At 39.3% G+C, this 19,909-nt stretch overlaps 1 protein-coding gene and 1 pseudogene across 4 annotated transcripts in view; both read right to left on the bottom strand.

Annotated features, from left to right (window-relative positions):
• LOC116859277 (cat eye syndrome critical region protein 2) overlaps positions 1–19,909 on the bottom strand; it is a 172,249-nt gene that overhangs the window by 54,419 nt on the left and 97,921 nt on the right. For all 4 annotated transcript variants that reach the window (XM_032844394.1, XM_032844397.1, XM_032844393.1 and 1 more), the window contains exon 2: positions 9,167–9,261. In XM_032844394.1, coding sequence (XP_032700285.1) covers positions 9,167–9,261 — 95 coding nt within the window. The remainder of the gene's footprint in view (positions 1–9,166; positions 9,262–19,909) is intronic.
• On the bottom strand, positions 2,834–3,216 carry LOC116859278 (annotated as a pseudogene).

The following is a 19,909-nucleotide window of genomic DNA, read 5'->3' as shown; positions in this document are numbered from 1 at the left end:
AAGGATAAGCAGACAAGTATTCTTTCCTATATATAAGGGGACAAAAACCTCAGTTTGGAGAGCACAATTAAGAACAAATTGGTGGGGGAGGTTTGCGGCGGGCCTGGTTGGCTCAGTTGGTTAAGCGTCTGCCTTTGGCTCCGGTCTTGATCTCAGGATCCTGGAAGCCAGCCCCACATTGGGCTCCCTGTTCAGCAGGGAGCTTGCTTCTCCCTCTCCCTCTGCCTGCCACTCCCTCTGCTAGTACACTCTCTGTCAAATAAATAACTAAAATCTTTTAAAAAAGAACAAATGGGGTTTTATGTGCCATTTAAAGGTTAGACTGAGTTAGTGCAAACTAGAATAGTACTCTTTTTAAAAAAGTGTTCTAAAAACAGGGGCTGGCAAACTATGAATTGTGGCCCTGAATGTCTTTTTTGTTGTGGTTTTTTAAACAGCCTGTAAACTAAAAATTTAAAAAAATTTCTTTTTTCTTTAAATGACGGGGGGTGGGGTGGGGTGGGGGGAGTCCAAACAACACTATTTTATTACATGTGAAAATGTTATTAAATACAAATTTCAATGTACATAAAGTTCTAAAAAAATAATCCACAGGCATGATCAGCTATCGAAGTATTTATTGCTTTTGCACTAAGATGATGGAGTAGTTCTAACAGATTATATCATTTACACAAAGCCTAAAATATTTATTCTCTACGGTTTTATAAAAAAAGTTTGCTGACCCCAGTTTCAAAATGTGCAGACCAAAGTAGGTAAGAGATGGAAAGCTGCTTGAATCAAAGTCTACCTTCCACCCAGCATATTCAGAAACTATGACAATGTTTTTACATACACTGATATAATAAATTGACATTTGTGGCTCCAGACTATTCTAAGGCTTCTCATAGATTATTTCATTTACTCTTCATGATAACTTTAGTGGGAACTTTTGTCATCCTGAGATGAGGCAAGTTATGCACAAAGAAATTAAATAACTGTCTTAGCTCTCTACAATAGGTAAATTCTCAGAACCAGAAAAGGCAAGCATTCATTGGTCCAAATTTCTCTCTTTTTATAGGATGAGATGATTCAGAAAGCATGCATCCACTTTAGCTCCAAGTGGATACCACTTGTGGGACAAAATGACTACCACCTTGGACAATTCCTTTCAATGGAAAAAGTAAAATCCATTATAGTGGTCTTTCTTGTCTGGGTGTTCATTATACAGATGTGTTCAGAAGGGGACTATTCAGTGAACTGTATAACTAGAGAACATAAAATTTTCTGTGTGTCTATTGTATACCAATATTAACAAGCTTTCTTAAAATTTTTTATTTATTTGATAGAGAGAGAAAGAGAGAGCATGAACAGGTGGGAAGAGCAGAGGGAGGGAAAGAGGCAGATTCCTCATTGAGCAGACAGCCTGATGCCGAGCTCCATTCCACACCCTGGGATCATGTCCTGAGCAGAAGGCAGACACCCAACTGACTAAGCCACCCACGCACCTCAATAATAACAAGTTTTTAAAAGGCTGAAGTGAGAGCAACACTCCAGAACAATTAATTCTGAATCTCAGGGCTGCCAGTTCCCAAATTTATTTGGCCATCCAGAAATATTTTTATTTCACCTGTATTTTAAAAACAAACAAAAAATTACTGATTATGTTTTCCACAATACTCCACCATCTTAAGGAAGGTTAGCAGAATGTGGTTTGAAAAATGCTGGAAAACTGCTTGCCTCGCTGCCCCAGTGCACAATAGCAGGTTCTGCTTTTTAAGGAAGAACTCTTCATCACTACTGGTAGGACCTGTACTACCACACCCTGTACCAAAGTGAGAACACTAAGCTCCCTGGGCTCTTCTTCCTTCTATCCACCTGAGACTCTTTCTTATCTTCCTTCAATAGCAGAAAAGTCAAAGAAGTAGCTGCTGGCAATAGGGAAGGGGAAAAACTGCTTTCTTGCTCATTACAACAAGTATTTGAAATTTTATGATATTCAAAGAGGTCTATTTTCTTTTAAAGAAATTAATCCCTCACTTCAAAATAAATCAGGTAGGAGTAACTGACACAATGTTGTGATAAGGAGGAAATGTATTTATAAAAGCTGCTATAATTCAGCACTGTGGAAGGGAAGCATGCAATGCTTGCACTTGTCCCAAATACTGGCCTCTGTGCAGTCTACAAAGGTCGAAATTGTGGATAGGACGCAGAAGGAACAGATGACAGAAGGAAACTGGACATTTGCATGTGACTGCTGAGCCAACATAACTTTGATGAGAAAAATACTTCTGAAATACATAAATGCTATTTTTACCTCTAGGCATACTTCTGTGGAAAATAAGACCTAGTCAGTACAGCTCAGCCTGTATGCCATCTCTCAGAAGGGGGTGGGGATGACCAATCTATACTGTATTTTATCGTTAAAAAAAAAACACCTGTATTTTTGAAACTTTATTAAGTTTTTAATTTTAATTCCAGTATAGTTAACATATAGTATAATAGTTTCAGGTGTACAATATAGAGATTCAACAATTCTATACATGACTGAGGACTCATCAATATAAATGTACTCCCAACACCCTTTACCTATTTCACCCACTCCTAACCTACCTCCTGGCTCTAGAAACCATCAGTTTGTTCTCTATAGTTCAGTGTGCTTCTTGGTTTCTAAATTTTGTTTGTTTATTTTGTTGCTTAAATTCCACAGATAAGTGAGATCAAATGGTATCTGTCCTTCTCTGACGGACTTACTTAACATTATACTCTGGATTCATCCATGTCATTGCAAATGGCAAGACTTCATTCTTTTCTCCCCCCACTGAGGCATTTTACTTGCACGTTTGTTATTACATCCCTAGAAAAAGAACACCAGGATTTTCCCTCTTGTGTGTTTTCATCTTGCTTCTGCATGGTCCATGATGGCAGCTGAGGTTGTCAGTACAGTGAAACCAAACTGGGGTGGAGGGGTGGGGGAAGGTGGGAGCAGGTTATTCTGCTGTTCTTCTAGGGCTTGCAGTTGTACATTAAATCTGGGGCTGATCACTCCACACATGTTTAACCTGCCTATGAAGTTCACGATAATTTCCCCAGCTCTGTGATCATCAATGATTTCAAATTCACCAACATAACATGCTTCATCATCATCGTGAGAAACTGGATGATGACTTTGGACCATGGACTCTTTTCAGCATTGTTAAGGCTCTTGAGAGCATCTGCCAGGACATTCATGCACACCATTATGGTGGCATAGGAAGACGGCGGAAAGAGGGGGTTCATTCCTTTTTTATGGCTGAGTAATATTCCACTGTAGGTATATACACATCTCCTTTATCCATTCACCGATTCATGAACACCTGGGCTGCTTCTGACATTTAGCTATTGTAGTGTATATATCCTTTCCCATTAGTGTTTTTGTATTCTTTGGGTAAATACCCACTAGTGTGATTATTACATCATAGGATACTTCTAATCTAATTTTTTGAGGAACCTCCATACTGTTTTCCAGAGTGGCTGCATCAGTCCTCATTCCCACCAACAGTGCATGAAGGTTCCTTTTTGCCTACATCCTAACACTTGATTATTGAAAAAATCCTTTTTATACTGTAAAAATTCCATAATTTTATATTAAGAAGAAAAAACACAAAAGGGTCTGGGTTACAGGCCTAAAATTCAGATTCTAATACTCAATCTCCTGTTCCTTCGATTCTTTGTACTTAATCTTGCTCATGTGGGAATTTTTCACCTTCTAACTAGCTACATGACCTGGTAAGTAAATTGGTATGTTTCCTTCCCTATAAAATGGCACCTTATTAATCTAAGAGATGACCTCATACCATCTCTGCTTTGCCTCACAATGAAAAAAAAATGAAATGAACACAAGTGAAAATATAATGAATGATGGGAAAAGTTGGCATCTATTTTTAAAATATTCTGCAGAATATGCATTATTTTCATACTAATTACTTCTATAGGAAACGTTATCAAAGTACATACTTTTTCTGTAATTTATGGTTGAAATGAATGGTAAATATGAGAAGAGTAAAATTAAATGAGGAACAAGTTGGTTACAGCCATTTACCCCCATTTACAATGGGGAAAATCAAAACCTCTCATTGATAATATATGACTCTTATATTTTTATATAATTCATATATATATCATTCAAATACACACATATACTTATAGGATCCATTAAAACCAAATTATGATTATCCAAAAATGAATTAATTGTTCTGGTCCACAAGAAAAAAATCTATAAAAAATACCCATACAATTTATGAAATATTAATAATTAAGTAAATGTTAATAAATGCAAACATAAATCTTACCATTATTATTTAGTTCTGTTCTGGGAGACAAAGCCAATACAATAAAAGCATGTATAACTGGCAGTCTTTAAGAAGCCCAACATGATTTCTGCCTCCTGGTATTCATACCCTTGTACAATCCCCTCCTTTAAAGTATGACAGATGGTCTATACCTTGCTTTTAATCAACAGAATATGGCAAAGGATCTCATTCCCATGATTATATCATATAAGATCCTTTCCTGGCAGACAAGAGCTATTTTCCTGCCGGCCCTGAAGACACAAACAGCTAAGCAATAAGAGGCCATGTGGCTGGCAAAGGAGCTGTGGGTGACCTGGGGGAGCAGATAGCAGCTCCCAGTCAACAGCCAGAAAGAAAATTAGGACCTCATTCCTATAACCACACAGAGATGACTCTGCCATCAACCTGAATGAATTTGGGCTGCACCCCAGTTAAGCCTCCAGATTAGAACACAGCCTGGATGACAGCCTGATTACAGACCGGCAAGAAACTGAGCAGAGGATCCAGATGAGCCACATGTACACTCCTGACCTATAAAACTGTGAGATAATAAATGGATTTTTTAAGCTACTAAGTTTGTTATGCATCAACAGAAAACAAATGAATGGATACTTGCCCCAGTCAAGCCTTGAGAGGACTGTAGTCCTTAGTCAAGGTCCTGGGTACCCTGATTGTAGTCTCTAAGTAAAACTGTTAGATGCACCCAGCTAAGCTGCAGCCAGGTTCTTTTTTTTTTTTAAAGGTTTTACTTATTATTTGTCTGGGGGTGGGGGCGGGGGCGGGGGGGGGGAGTGCACAAGCAGAGGGCAGCAGCAGGCAGAGGGAGAAGCAGGCTTCCCGCTGAGCAGGGAGTCTGATGTAGAACTCGATCCCAGGACCCCAGGATCATGACCTGAGCTGAAGGCCCACACTTAACCAACTGAGCCACCCAGGCGCCCCACTGAAGCCAGATTCTTTAAAAAAAAAAAAAAATAAATAAATAAATAAAATAAAATATAAAAATAAATTTTTTTTTTAAATTTACAGAGATCACAAGTAGGCAGAGAGGCAGGCGGTGGGGGGGGCAGGCTCCCCGCTGAGCAGAGAACCCAATATGGGGCTCATGGGGCTTGATCCCAAGACCCTGAGATCATGACCTGAGCTGAAGGCAGAGGCTTTAACCCACTGAGCCACCCAGGCGCCCATGAAGCCAGATTCTTAACAGAAATTATAATATAATAATTTTTTGTTGTTTTAAGTTGTTAAGTTTTAGAGTATTGTTACATAGCCGTGGATAACTAGTACAGCATGAAACAGACAATAATACAAATACCAAAAGGAAAGAGGGATGATAATCCTAGAAAATGAGAAGAATATCAAATTAAAAAATAATCAAGATCAATAAACTGTGTAGACTCAAGATCTATACAATCTATACAGAAGAATCTATTTCCAAAGTACTTATGAGTGGGATTCAACTCCTAATAGTGACAAAAATTAAAATAGCCAAGAATGTATCTGACCTAAATGAATCAAACTATACATTTTTATTGAGTAATAAAAAGAGCTTGAATAAAAAAACAATCTCAATATTGCGAAGAGGTCAACTCTGCCTAAATTTATCCATAGGTTCATTTGACTCTAATCAAAATAAGGGAATATCTTATCCATGTGATGCAGTAACATAATTATTTTCTGGAAGAATAAGGAAGGAAGATTAAGACAAATTTTAAATAGAAGGATTAATGAGCAGGACTATCCTTAAAACCTTCAAATACAGTATAAAGGAATAATCACTCAAATATTATTAGTTGTTGTGTTCCAGACAATATCCCTACTGTTTCGTATACACAATGTTACTTCAACCTTATGATAATCCAACAAGTAGAGATACTAACAATAAACATATTTTATAGATGAAAATCCTCAGGCACAGTGTCACAAAGCTAATGAATGTATTAGGGAGACATAGTGTGGTATCAGAGCCAAAAGAGACTGACAGGTACAATCCGAACCAAGTAGTTTCCAGAATAAGTAAAAAATTAGGAAAAGAGCAAAAAGATATATCACATGCCAACAGGAATGGGAAGATTTATTCCATAAATGATACAACTTTAGCTATTTAAATCTTCGACCACAGACTGTCCCCTCTATCTCCACTGTCACACACTGAAGACTGTAGATCCGCAAGAGACAGGAGACTGTTTTATCCTACCAACACCCAGGGGCTGGCATGTTATGGGCAATGTTCAGGGCTGACAAAGGTAAAGGAGCACTCTTGTGCAAGAGTGAAAGAGAAGAAACTGGAGGAAGTCAGCCTTACAAATTTTAAATGGACATTTCTTTTCCCTGATCTTCAACATACCAGTAAAATGACCCAAGTATATTAACAAGAAGGTCACATACACAAAGATTACCAATGTGCCCAATAAACCTAAGATACTGAACATGTGAAGAACGATCAATGAAACTGCAAGTTAAAACAACTTTATACCTTCAGACTGGTCAAGATTAGAGACACCATGTCCCATTACTTGCACCATCATAACAGTCCTTCACTCTGTCTATACCTCTCCTTTCTCCCCTGATTAATTTATTAGCCCCTTGTTTGTCTTCCTACTTTCCCTCTTGCCCAGGATGCTTACTTAAATACACAATCTGAGGACTCCCCTCCTCTCCTGGCTTTTATGTTGAAACCCCCCAATTCTTACCTCAGCCTATAAACCTTATTAGGCTCCCAAGTCCTATTGTGTTTACTGAATTCCTTGAACTGAAATGTGTGCCGGAGACAGGTTTAAAAAAAAAAAAAAAAAAAAAAAAAAGACAGGTAAAGTAGTCTATGTGAACATGACCGATGATGAGTGACAATCAGTCTCTGCAAGGGAGAGTAATCAGGAATGCTAAGTACTGAGGGACACCAGACCCTACATGCCCTCTAGCCGATGGTTGTCTTCGTGGGTAGCAGCACACCAGTGGGTATTTTCTAAAAGCTATAAATTGGGATTTGAAGTGTGAAATCTCATTTTAGGTGTTGGCAACAAATCAAAATCTAACCTTCAGGGACCAAGACTGTGCCACTCAGACAGATCATGTTCCTGAACAACATGGGACCTTCTACTCTATAATCTCTAGGCTCAGCTCTAAGGTTATCACTCCTTATACCTGGAAGTCTTTCATTCATTCACTTATTTATTGTGCTTTATAAAATATAAGCACTGGCCCAAGGAAGCCCAAATATGAATGCTCAGTTCACATTTTCTCATCTAAGGTTATATGCTCTGTTGACACTCTATTTTTACTTTAGAACACTTATCACAGTAAGTGGTAAGTAATATCATATTAAAGTGATAAGATATGTAATTCTTAGTGGGCCTTCCTCACCCCCACCTAGTACCTGTAAATGCCATGAAGGTCTAGAGAGTGTCTGACTGTTCCACCAGTACCTGCTACCCAGCAAATAGTGGGCAAGGTCCAGATGGAAGTTCAGGCAGATACCCTCATGCTGTGAAGACTCAGGGCCCAAATGAAGCAACCTCTGTGGTGGGCAGCCTGGCAAATTTATTTAAAAAATCTTAAATGGACATTTCTTCTAAGTGATCACCATTCCAGAAATTTAAACTAAGGAGATTATTCACTAGGTATACAAATCTTTATGTCTAAGGCAATGCATTATAGCCTGTTTACAACAGTTAAAAGCTAGACCAAATGTCCAGCTACCAAATTGGATTCTTTGACAATTACGTTTAAAGGAAAGATGGTTTAAGAAAAATAATGCAAGATATGAAAATGTAAGTTTGTATCACAGTGTGACTACAACTGTGCTTAAAAACCATATCCCAGTAAAAGAATGGAAGAACTTAATTATCATGCTCAAGCAGTAAAACAATAGATGGATTTTCCACCTTTTGTCTATTCTTTGTCTAGCATAACTATCTGGGTATTCTCAGACAAAAAGTCATTATATTAACACAGTGAGTCCAGGAACAATACCTCTCCCCTAAGGGATTCAAACTTCTACCCCGAAGAAAATGATGTCTCATCAATCTCTTACTCATCTTCTAACGGCCAAGTTTATTGCACATTACTATTGGGCCTAGCTTCCCAGCCCTAACAGATACTAAGAGCAGAAGTATTTGGGATAGCATATTTAACTGTATGAAAAATACAAACCTTCACACCCCAAACCCTTGCCCTGCCCTGCCCGGCACTGGAGGGCTGAAAACTGGAAAACCATTTATCTCAGCTTTTTAAGAGCTGGCTCTATATAGTTCCGCCCTGCATAGAAATGTAGTAGCAAAGAAAATGTATTATCAAGTTAGGGTCAAAACAAGGAATGAGGCCCTATCAGGAAGATCTTTTATTTGTCTACACAGATAAAATTGTGCTCCAAACGTCTCTACATGTTGAATGTACCAGAGAGCTGTTTACTTGGCAGTTGTGGTGTGAGTGAGCCTAGAAGCTGCATATTAAAAATTATGCTACTGGTTATGTGAACAATAGAAGATACTCAAGTGGTAGAAATGCTGCAAAATCTAGCTATGATTTGTTAGGCAACATTTTACCAATACTGCAAGAGGCTGTAATTTCTGTAAAAATCAGCAAGAAAGGTATATACTGAGAAGAAATTCTACACTTGATTATGTTAACTGGCGGCTCCAGGAGTAAGGGATATAGATTTGTCAGAGTGAAATAAACTCAGGGATTATAATAAAATTAAAACTGAACTCCAGAATAAGCCAAACACAGAGCTGGGGAATCCATATGTAAATACCACTGGCAAATGATCAGTGATGGTTTGTTACAGGAGACAGGAAAACTCAGTGCACCTGGTTAATTAGTTCTTTCTACATGAAATGCGTAGTAAAATCAGGATTACTCACGTGATATCCCTTCGTTGATAGCAGCCCTGAAGCAGGCAGGCGATCAGGTCACTGATAAACTCTACATCATCTCTGTGAAGAGCTGCTTCTAACTCCTACAGAGCAGGAAGAGGAGAGAGAGACTGAGATCAAACACAGATTTCTTAAAATCCACCTTTCCCAGCTTCCTATCACCCACACCATCAACATCACTCTCCAAGCCACCACGTGGTCAGTGTAGCCAAACTGCTTGCAATGGATAAACTCTGCCTTTCTAATCCCAGTTACTGCTAGAAGAGCAACCGGTTCAACTTCTTGTTTTTCTAAGAAAAACTGTTGTTTTCCCCACTGCTCTATTCTATTTTTCTGCACACCAGAAGAAACACACATATATCTCTTTTTATAAGTCACTGCTAGCTACATAATTATCAAAGAGCTTAACTTATATAAATATGTTATAATGCCTTCTACTTTAATGGCAAGAGAATAAAGTAGCAAATAACATGATTGATTAGAAAGTATTCTTCATTCCTCTACAGTTTTAACAGGTAAACCACCTGCAACTGCTTTAAAGAACCACTCTATTTATTGAAAAAAGCACTGGTAGTGAGCAGTATAGCTAGCAATTCTTATTTTGAGGATGCTACACCTAAGTGACTAACTAATGATAGGAGATTGCTAGTACTGAGATTAATCTTACATCATCCAGAGAGAAGTGAGGTAATGTCTATGTTAATGGTTTAATCCTAGGTGAGATGTATTTGCTTTCCTCGGGATTCAAGCAGACAATGCCAAAGATTTACCTCATATTTAGCACAGTATTCTAAAAAAAGCCAAGTTGAGAAGGAGCTACTGGGACAAAAAGTGACAGTGGGAAATTTTAGGAGATCCTATTTCTTTTTTCAATCTCCCATTCTAAACCAGTATTTTCTAAGATGATGGAATCTTTTCCAAGTCATCAACTCTTGAGATATAAAGTCTGCCCACACTGTTTCAACCAGGATGCTATCTTCTGCATGTAAGTCATTTTCCAAGGGTCTGCTCTGCTTATTGTTTGAGTGGTTCATAACTGGATCTATAAACACAGAAAAACCAAACTTTGAAAGCTCATATTAATGGTTCTAAAAGCATGAGGTGTGCATAAGAAACAATTTCTGACCTAAACACCAATGACACGGCAGTGCATCCTTAACAGAGGAGCCTGCTGCTACTATAAAAATATTAAAGTTTTTCTAGTGATAGTAAAAAACTAATTCTGTAAAATAATTTTGTAAGTTATTTTATTTTATTTTAAAGATTTTATTTATTTATTTGACAGAGAGAGATCACAAGTAGCAGAGAAGCAGGCAGAGAGAGAGAGAGAGAGAGAGGAGGAAGCAGGCTCCCTGCTGAACAGAGAGCCTGATGCAGGGCTTGATCCCGCCCAGGACCATAACCTGAGCTGAAGGCAGAGGCTTTAACCCACTGAGCCACCCAGGTGCCCCTGTAAGTTATTTTAATGGTTCCATTTGTTATTTTATTTTTTAAAACTCCAGAGTTGGTAAACACTCACTCTAAAACCTGTTCAAAAATAGAGGCGCCTTGGCGGTGTGATCGGTGAGGTGTCAAGACTCTTGGTTTGGACTCTGATAGGGATCTCAAGGTCGTGAGATGGCAGTGTGGCAGTGGGCTCTGTGCTCAGCAGGCAGTCTGCTTGTATTTCTCTTCCTCTGTCCGCTCCCCACCACCTGCCCGCCCAACCTTGCACATTCTCTCTCTAAAATAAATAAATCTTAGGGGTGCCTGGGTGGCTCAGTCGTTAAGCGTGTTGCCTTTGGCTGAGAGCCCTGCACTGGGCTCCCTACTCAGCAGGAAGCCTGCTTCTCCCTCTCCCACTCCCCCTTGCTTGTGTTCCCTCTCTCACTGTGTCTCTGTCAAATAAATAAATGAAATCTTAAAATCAATCAATCTTAAAAGAATAACAATAAAACCTTCATAGGACAAAATACTGCTAAGCATATTAACTGACACAAATGAGCAAAATATAAATTACCCTCAGGTAGTTCACCTGAAAAGGGTGAATGAAGCTCAAAATCCAAAGGGTAGGCTGAGGCTTGCAAACATTCTGCCTACCTTAACTACAAACTTGGGAATTAGAACACATCTTAGCAATAGTTCTTATTCTTCTATTAGTTTATTAATTCCTTTTGGCAGACTTCTTTTCTACATTTTAGTTAGTGATTATCCAGAAAAATAAGAAACTCTACCAACCAGAGATAACAAGGACCTGAACTATAATTAGCCAGAATTCATTCATTCAACCAATTTTTACTGGGTACCCACCCTACCTAAGATAATATAGTAGTTCCTAAAGGCTGAGGAGCTTAGTTTAGTTTGGAGATAAGAGTACAAAAAAAGATAGCCAAACCAACCAATTAGCACTGTTAGGTACAGAAAAGGTGCTATGGGGCAATGGGGATTGAGAAGAAAAGGACTCCTCCTGGCTGTGGAAAGCCTAAGAGACTGCGTGAAGATGGTGGCACCCGAGATAGGAAAATTGTGGCAATGCGGGGACAACCAGGGCATAACAAGGTGCAGGAACAATGGGAGCAAGTGCACGGAGAGGATAGGAGCTTCAGTTTAACTCTTGTGTGGATACTCTGAGGGGAGTAATGTGAGCTAAGATCGATAGCTGATATGAATACTGACCTCATGAGTTTGTCTCTGGAAGACAATGGAGATTCACTATAATTATTTTTACTGAGGAGAGGCACAGTGGTACCAACCTAGCTGCTGTGTATATAAGAGGAATTCTGGTGGTAGAGGGTGTGAGGTGGGGTTAAATGCAAGAGCTGGGGAGAAGGATTCTGAAGAAGGACTCACCAGAGGAGAGAAATAGTAGCAATGGGGAAACATGAATTCCAGATGTGACAGAAGTAAATGTGATGCAAAGTAAGGGAAGATTTGAATGGTTCATATTTTAAGCTTGGTCAGTGGCAAGACTCCAAAGCAAACTCCAATTATAACAGAAGGTGAACCCTTAGCACAAAGTCCCAGACCATCTTGTTTGATAGAGGAGCCACACTTACTGAATGGTGGAACTGGAAGGTATATTACAGATCGCAGTATTTCAGCGCTCTCAATTTAAGGATAAATAAACTAGGCCCAGGAAGGTTAACTGACTTCTGTTGTACTCAGCCAAATAATGCCAGGACCAAGTGAAACTCAGACCACCCCGTCCACGGCCCTTCCCACAGAGTAAGCTGCTTCCTACTGGCCCATGTGTTCTAGGCTAGAAAGAGTGATGGCTTTAACAGCTATAAAACCCCACCTCCATCACTCCCAACCAAGCCCTCCAATGTACCATTCTTCCTAAACACAAAGAAATTCCTTCCCTCCTCCCTTCTGCCAAGCCGTATTGTAGGTCCTTTACATGAAAAACTTTCATCTATAACATCTTCCTAGCCGATGGCTAGGAAGCTGATGCTCCTCTGCCCCCGCCCTGGGTGGCTGAGCCAGGTTAAACATCTGCCTTTGGCTCAGGTCATGATCCCAGGGTTCTGGGATGGAGTCTCACATTGGGTTCCCTGCTGGGCAGGGAGCCTGCTTCTCCCTGCTTTTGCTCTCTCTCTGACAAATTAATAATAAAATCTTCAAAAAATAAAATAAAATCTTCCTGACTTCTATTTTGCTCGTTCCTCCAGCAACTCCTTCAACACTGTGTATGTCCACATTCTGTTACACACTTCTGCTGGGGTTTCGTCCTCCTCATAAGTGTAAATTAAAGAGCACCATGTGACTCTTGATTAAAGGTACTAGAGCCAGATGCTTCCTAGTGTTTTTCAAGGACAGAAGTGCCAAATTAAACTACACAAAGGCCACAAGTGAAGAGATAAGAACTGGGAAGGTTTTACCAAGGACAAAGAGAAGTTCACCACATATCTCTGTGGAGGTATGCCAGGATTCCTAGAAGCCCCACGATACATGTGGATCACTTTTATTCTGTAGTAATTAATTTAAAACATTAATTTTATAAAACAGTCATATTACAGAGCAAAGTGTAAAATCTGCATTAATTTTTATGCTGAGACTCCTCCCGCCCCACCAAAAAAAAAAGAAAAGTAAAAGAAAAAAAATGTCACTCACACAGGAACAGTTAAAGCTCTACTATGAATACCCTTTCTTTTGCATCTCCTGATTCCCACCCACAGACATTCCCTTGTGGCTTAGGTGGAAATGCTTGAAACGCATGTCTCCCTTTCTATCAGGGTAACTTTCATTACAGTAAGGTTCTAGTTGTCCAGTTTAAACCTATGATCTTATCTTCTGAAGAGGCAACAATAAAATATAGCAATATTTAGCTGGCAGATGCACAGGCAGGCACAGCATGTGGAAGTTCATGGCATGTGTAGAGTACGAAGGCCTCTCCCCAAAACGGAGAGGGTGGTTAGAGAATCGAAGACTGGACAGGCCTGTTCCTTAAGGATCTTCACACGAAAGACCGTGGATTTTACTTCCATATGCAATCAAGTCTGGAGAAGGAAAGTGGAATGATCAGATCTCCATCTCAGAAAAACAGTTCTGAGAGCGGAATGCAGAACAACCGGGAGGCGTAGCAGAGGTGAGGACCAGGGAGGCAGTGTCAGCATCACCTGGAAGCTTGCACCTCAGGAACCATGACAGATTTACAGACACCAGAATCTGCATTTTAACAAGAGCCCCATGATTCATATGCTTATACAGTCCGGGAGGTGCTCTGGAAGATAAAAGGTCAGAGTCTGAGGTAAATAAAACAGCAGCCGTGGGAATAGAGAAAGGGAGGATTTGTGAACATGTGGAAGATGAATAAATGCTGGTTTAATGAATGAAAGACAGAAATGTAACTACCAAATGAAATAAAGCCATATACCTAAAATGCTCTAAAACATAAAAGAAACATCAAAAACGAATTTCTGACATAAGGATGGAATTAAATCCTTATACTATAACCCTAAACACACTCAAATGATTTATCTCAAGAACAGCTAAAGTCCCTTGTTTACCTAAACACCCTAGCATTAATGAATCATCATAATCAAATCATGCAGATAAAGTGTGGTTATCAGTATCTATGGAATTTAGAGTTCCTTCCTCAAGCTCTGAAACCCAAAACTCTGAAGAATTAAATGTAGTTCAGATATCCAGGTAAACCACTAAACAAACTACCTTAAATATAGGATTAGTCTTCACTGGTGGGAAGAGTGGGTTATTTGGTCCTTAGAGAAAAATGTCATTTCTGGCAATAAATCTATTTAGAATGTGAGGACACAACATGAAATTTCTGGTTAAAGTGTTCTCCAAACAATATCAACTGCCGACATCCTTTTATTACTGCTCCCCGAGAGTCATGAAATAGAATTATAAATTAGAGTAAAGCAAGATGTTGAAGGACCAAATAAAAACAGACCTACAAAAGTTAAGACTGATGTGGCCAAAAGATAAGATGTCCTTCAACCCACATTCTACTTACATTAGATTATGAGTTTTCAAGTTTGAAGTTACTAACATCTTGCTAACCAGTTGGCAGTTAGCAGAAATCCAAATTCGGAAGTCAACCTACAACTAGTAAGTATAAGAACTGTTTACCTTAAAATACATGCCCAATAATTGAATTATTAACTTGTATAACAAATATATATTTTCATCACTAAGTCTAAGGTAAATTTTTATTCCCTAACTGCATTTTAAAATTTCCCATAGGTGTTGGGAGGCAGAAGACTGGATGGGAGAGCGATATCAATAATGATGTTCTAATTCTAACGGATGCTATTTTCAGAGGTGGTATCACTTTTAAATGAATAAAGTGAAACATTCAGAGACCAATGATAAGAATGTGTCATGAACCAAAAACAATTATTAATAAAATCGGTGACTCTGAAATTTAAAAAAGAAAAAGAAGAAAAGACAAAACTGTTTCACTGTATTTTCTGCCTGCCTCAGTAACCAGGCTTCATTGGTGATTCAACCATAGTTTTCTTACCATTATCAGCAGAAACTAGGGAATTATCTTAATTTGAAAAAAAATATTAAATGCTCTTGTTCAATACTCAACTGTGATGGACAGGCTAAAGAGAACTGGTAAAAAAAAAACTTCTCCCCAGTGAACCTAAGTTGCTTTTCCTCGCACAACCACGATCTAATGAGTTAGCAACTGGGAAAGTGGTTACACAGAAAGGTACAATATCAGGGATATTGGATCAGCTCTTTCAAAGAGAACTGAGCAGGCTTGAATTGCTCCTCAAATGACACAAGTATTGAAAGGAACTCTATTATTTCCAAATAAAATTCAACACCTTACGCTTGCCTACCATTGTACCCCTAGCATATAGTAAATTTGTACATCAGTAAGAAAATGGGCCTCAAAATATAAAACTGCTTTTCAAATGTATTTCTATGACATTATGCTTCATAAATCAGGGGCTATCTAGATAACCCACCAAAAAATAGGTAGGGCCATGGTAACTTGTAAATTGACAAAATTATCAGTTAACTTTCCCCCTCTAGCTCAGCAGAACTTAAAAATTCAGAATCAGTAAAGATTAGGATGAAGAATAGGTGATAAGCCCCCTGGAGAGCAAAGCTCTCCAGCCCCCATCCCTTTAGTTACTGCTGACCCCAGCAGTGGGTACCAGCTACAAACCAAGGCACACGAATACAGCCCTCGGTTTTCACCCCATGGTGAAATAAAGATTAAGAATATTGTGGAAAGATAGCAAAGAGGAGAGGTAACAGGAACGCAGTTTTCTGCTTCTCTTCTGCTGAAGAGAAGAACTGGCTTATCAGTTAAATAATTTTCACTTTAATGGGTATAGTTTCACATTTGTAGGAAGAACAAGTTCTGGAGCTCTGTTTCACAACAATGTGAACATACTTAACACTACTGAACTGTGCCCTTAAAAATGGTTAAGATGATGAATTTTATGTTTCTTACCACAGTTTAGGAAAAAATTGTCCCATGAAAAGTATCTACCACCAAGGATTTTTTTAATGATTACATGAGGCAATACTTATAAAAGCCAGTGGAGCCTGGTGCATGGTCAGTATTCTACAACATTCTAATTACAATTGTTTCATCTTCCTTACAATGAAAGTATGTGGAAAGTATGTGGAAAAAAGCAAAGACTGAAGAGATATAAAATTTTCAAAATTCAGAGGTTTCTGAACAATTGAAATTAAAATCCTTTTAATACATGGCCTACCATATTCATAAGCCAATAAAAGCTAATAGTTCTCCAAGGAACTATTTGGAAACCCAGGTTATTCAAAGCTTTACTACTTAGGCCTTCAAACCCAGAGCTTAGACTAAGTCTTAGAAGTAAGGCAATAAGGAATACCCTTCTAAAATCCCCCCTCCCCAACCCACCCCTGCACTTTCTCTCCTTCTCTTTTGTATTTCCTTTTCATTGTGGGCACTGAGCTGTGAGCATAGAAATCTGAACTTTGCCAAGATGCTCTGGGACAGAAGAGGAAGGGGTGGGTGGGGTGGGGGTGGGGGAGGAGAAAACTCAGCAAATCAGCATAGAGAAGGGAGACCCAGTCCTACTGCTCCTCTGTAGCTTCAGAGAGTAGCTGGAGGGAGTAACAGGATTTGTCCTCTTTGCAGCTGGCGTCACAGCTCATTAGGGACAAGTCTGTTTAATATCTTTCCACCTCCTCCACTCTCAACAACAGGCAGTGGCTGTTCGGAAAAGAACTCAGGACCTAGCAAGGGGAACAGTTCCAAACTTTGACTGGCAATGAGGGAGACATGGGGCCTTTAGCATATGTCATGGGAAAACATTTATTTACAATTCTTTACTTTACAAAGTCCCACCTGCCTAGTAAACAAAGATAATTTCCAGACTGGAGACAGTTAAATGACACAGAAAGAATATTACTAATTCCTTTGTTGTGTAACAACACCTTTTCTTAAATAACACTGGCGGTAGCTTTTTATTGTTTGACATGCTTCTAATCTCCAGAAATTTTCTTTAATCTTTTGCTAAAGAAGGTGGTATAGAGAGACAAACTTTCTTTTCTTCAACTTCCAAGTAAGGATCAAGATCACAAATTTGTACTACTGCCATTCAGGCATAATAATTCCTTTGAGTTTATGTTAAGGAGGGGAAAAAGGCCTCAAGATAAAAGAATCATATATGCTGTATTTAATTTTGGAAGGTTACAAATCTTCCTGATTTGCACAAGGACTAACTGCAATGCAGTGACTCAGTAAAAGATCAGGGCTTCTGTATAGGACCCAGAACCTCGCTAGCACAAAAGAGATACAAAGCAGGCCTTCCTGAAGGACTACCCCAGCTGCTTTCCAAGAGAGAACGCCTGGAGTGTGAGCTTAGAATACATGAAGAAATAAGCACACCAGCCTCCAGAAGGCACCTCTGACTTTGGCAGCTGATGCTTTCTAACTTGGTATCAATTAATTTAATCCCAAAGGCCTGCCCCCATGCCAATTTAGACGGTAAAGTATAAATCAGCTCGAGTGGGTATAATGGTGAGGGACCTGAAACTGGCTATTATAACACTTTCAGTTGGCCAAGCGATTTATCCCAGGAGTCCCCAAAGGCCAGCAGGTCTGTATTGCTGCTTTGCTGCAACCACACCATTCCTCTCAACCATCCAAAAAACAGCTGTGTCACTGGCGATGCCACTGGGTAAGAGAAAGGAAATCAAAACAGCTTCTCCCCTCAAATGACTGCTACCTAAAATATTAGGCTAACTAGAAAATAACTAATTATACCAATAAATGTGTACCTCAGAACATGATTTTCTGCAAACACATAAATTATCAAAACTGACTCCAGCAGCTTAAAGAAAAGGCTCAGAAGTTTCACAGATATTCTCCCCCAACAAAATGCCCATTATTATATAAACAATTCCTGAGCACTGAAAAAGTTGGAAAGCTTCTCGGTACGGTCTATGAGGCTGGAATACTGGACAAGCATAGCCACGCAGACAAGAAATCTGGAAAAGGAGGTTCACAGACAACCTAAGATATCAGGTCAAGTAGTCTAGACTTCATCACTTAGAACAAGGCTTTCCAACTAGGGTATGTGTGTTCCTGAGGCTCCACAGCACGTGGCCAGAATAGAGGAAACTATCAGTTTTAAAATGGCACAGCTTCTAGAAAGTCAGTTTTACTCTTATTTCTTTGTTTTCATTGTTTTACTTGTTAGTGAGAAGATATTTTTAACATAAACATTTGCATGAATTTAAGATACGACTTCATTGGAGAATTTATGCTTGGAGTAACTTATGACTATAGCTCTATGTCCGTGAAATTAAACAGTCCTCATTCTCTGTCATTAGAAGATCACTACTGGATTAGTTCAGAGTTATTTTAGGGGAGCCATTAAAGAACAGGGAATGCTTTTGTCGGGGGATGGAGTGTGGGGATCAAACTTGGAAGGTTATCTAGATGTGGTTTATTAGTAAGAGAGATTAGTGGGTGAAAAGCTTACTGATCTAGTCCAGGGAAGAAAGATGGGGCCAACACTAGAAAGATGTACAGGAGGTGACAGGAGAGGATTTCAGAAGCAGAGTGAGTAAGATTTTGCAACTAAATGTATGCGGCTAAAAAAAAAGACAAAGCAATTTTAGGTTAACAAGTTCTAAACGCTCCCACCCCTGAAAAAACATTATGGTATTTTAAATTGGTAAACAGAATTAAGGACAATAAAGCCTGAAAAGTGACCGAAGAATGGGGGCAGTGGGGAGAAACAGCAAAGACTTAATATTCAAAATAAGGTCCTAGAAGCTTTAAAGTGGGCAATAACTTTGTAATGTCCTAAATCTTGTTGCTCGTATCTGATTGTATCCTAGTCTCCTATGTGAGAATGGCAAAAAAGTACATACACAGAAAAATTTATAACTTTAATGTGTGCAGGGAAGTAGGGGTCCCTCTGAATTCAATCAGTTCAACATATTATGGACATATGACAGTGGGATGTCACATACTGGAAAGGCATCCCTAGCATCTGAAGACATGCTACGTGCCAGGCTCTATGTTAAGTGCTGGGGATGCAAAGAGGAAAGTAAGAACTCTACCTTCAGGTAGCATAAAATCTAGAAGCAGCTTTGGGAGAGTGGGGTGTGATGACTGGCAGAGCAGAGTGCTGTGGAGATAAGCAAGCAAAATGCTGCTGCAGAGATTAGCAAAGACGGAAAGATGAGCAGGACGCAGCCAGTGAACACGAGGGTAGGAGGAACAGTGAAGTTCTCTGTAAAATGCAGGTTACCTCTAAGAATGAAATGCTAAAAATGAAAACTTAATAAAGACCTGTGCCCAAACTACTGGTACTGCCTAGTGCCTCCATAGAGTAAGCAGTCACAGAATGTTCACAGAGATAACGGAAAGAAATTAGTTACTGGGAGCAACTAGCCTAGAACATGAATGTGTGTGGGATGCCTAGGTGGCTCAGTTGGTTAAGCATCTGCCTTCAGCTTAGGTCATGATCCCGGGGTCTCTTGCCTGGGGCTCCTTGCTCAGTGGGAAGCCTGCTTCTGCCTCTGCCTGCTACACTCTCTCTCTGACAAATACAGAAATATAGAAATATTAAAAAAAAAAAAAAAGATGAACGTGTGACTGAAGAGTTTCAGAAACACCTGAAAACCAATCAAGAAATCTGGAAAGGCAGGACAAAACTAGGAATGACGAGGGTGTGATTAAAACTTAAAAAATACAAATAATACAGGGGCGCCTAGGTGGCTCAGTGGGTTAATCCTCTGCCTTCAGCTCAGGTCATGATCCCA

Source organism: Lontra canadensis, unplaced genomic scaffold (assembly GCF_010015895.1).
Source record: "Lontra canadensis isolate GAN:19392208 unplaced genomic scaffold, GSC_riverotter_1.0 scaffold153, whole genome shotgun sequence".
In the NCBI taxonomy this organism is placed as follows: Eukaryota; Metazoa; Chordata; class Mammalia; order Carnivora; family Mustelidae; genus Lontra; species Lontra canadensis.
Note: the sequence above shows the minus strand (reverse complement) of the source record. Positions and strands in the feature narration are given on the sequence as shown.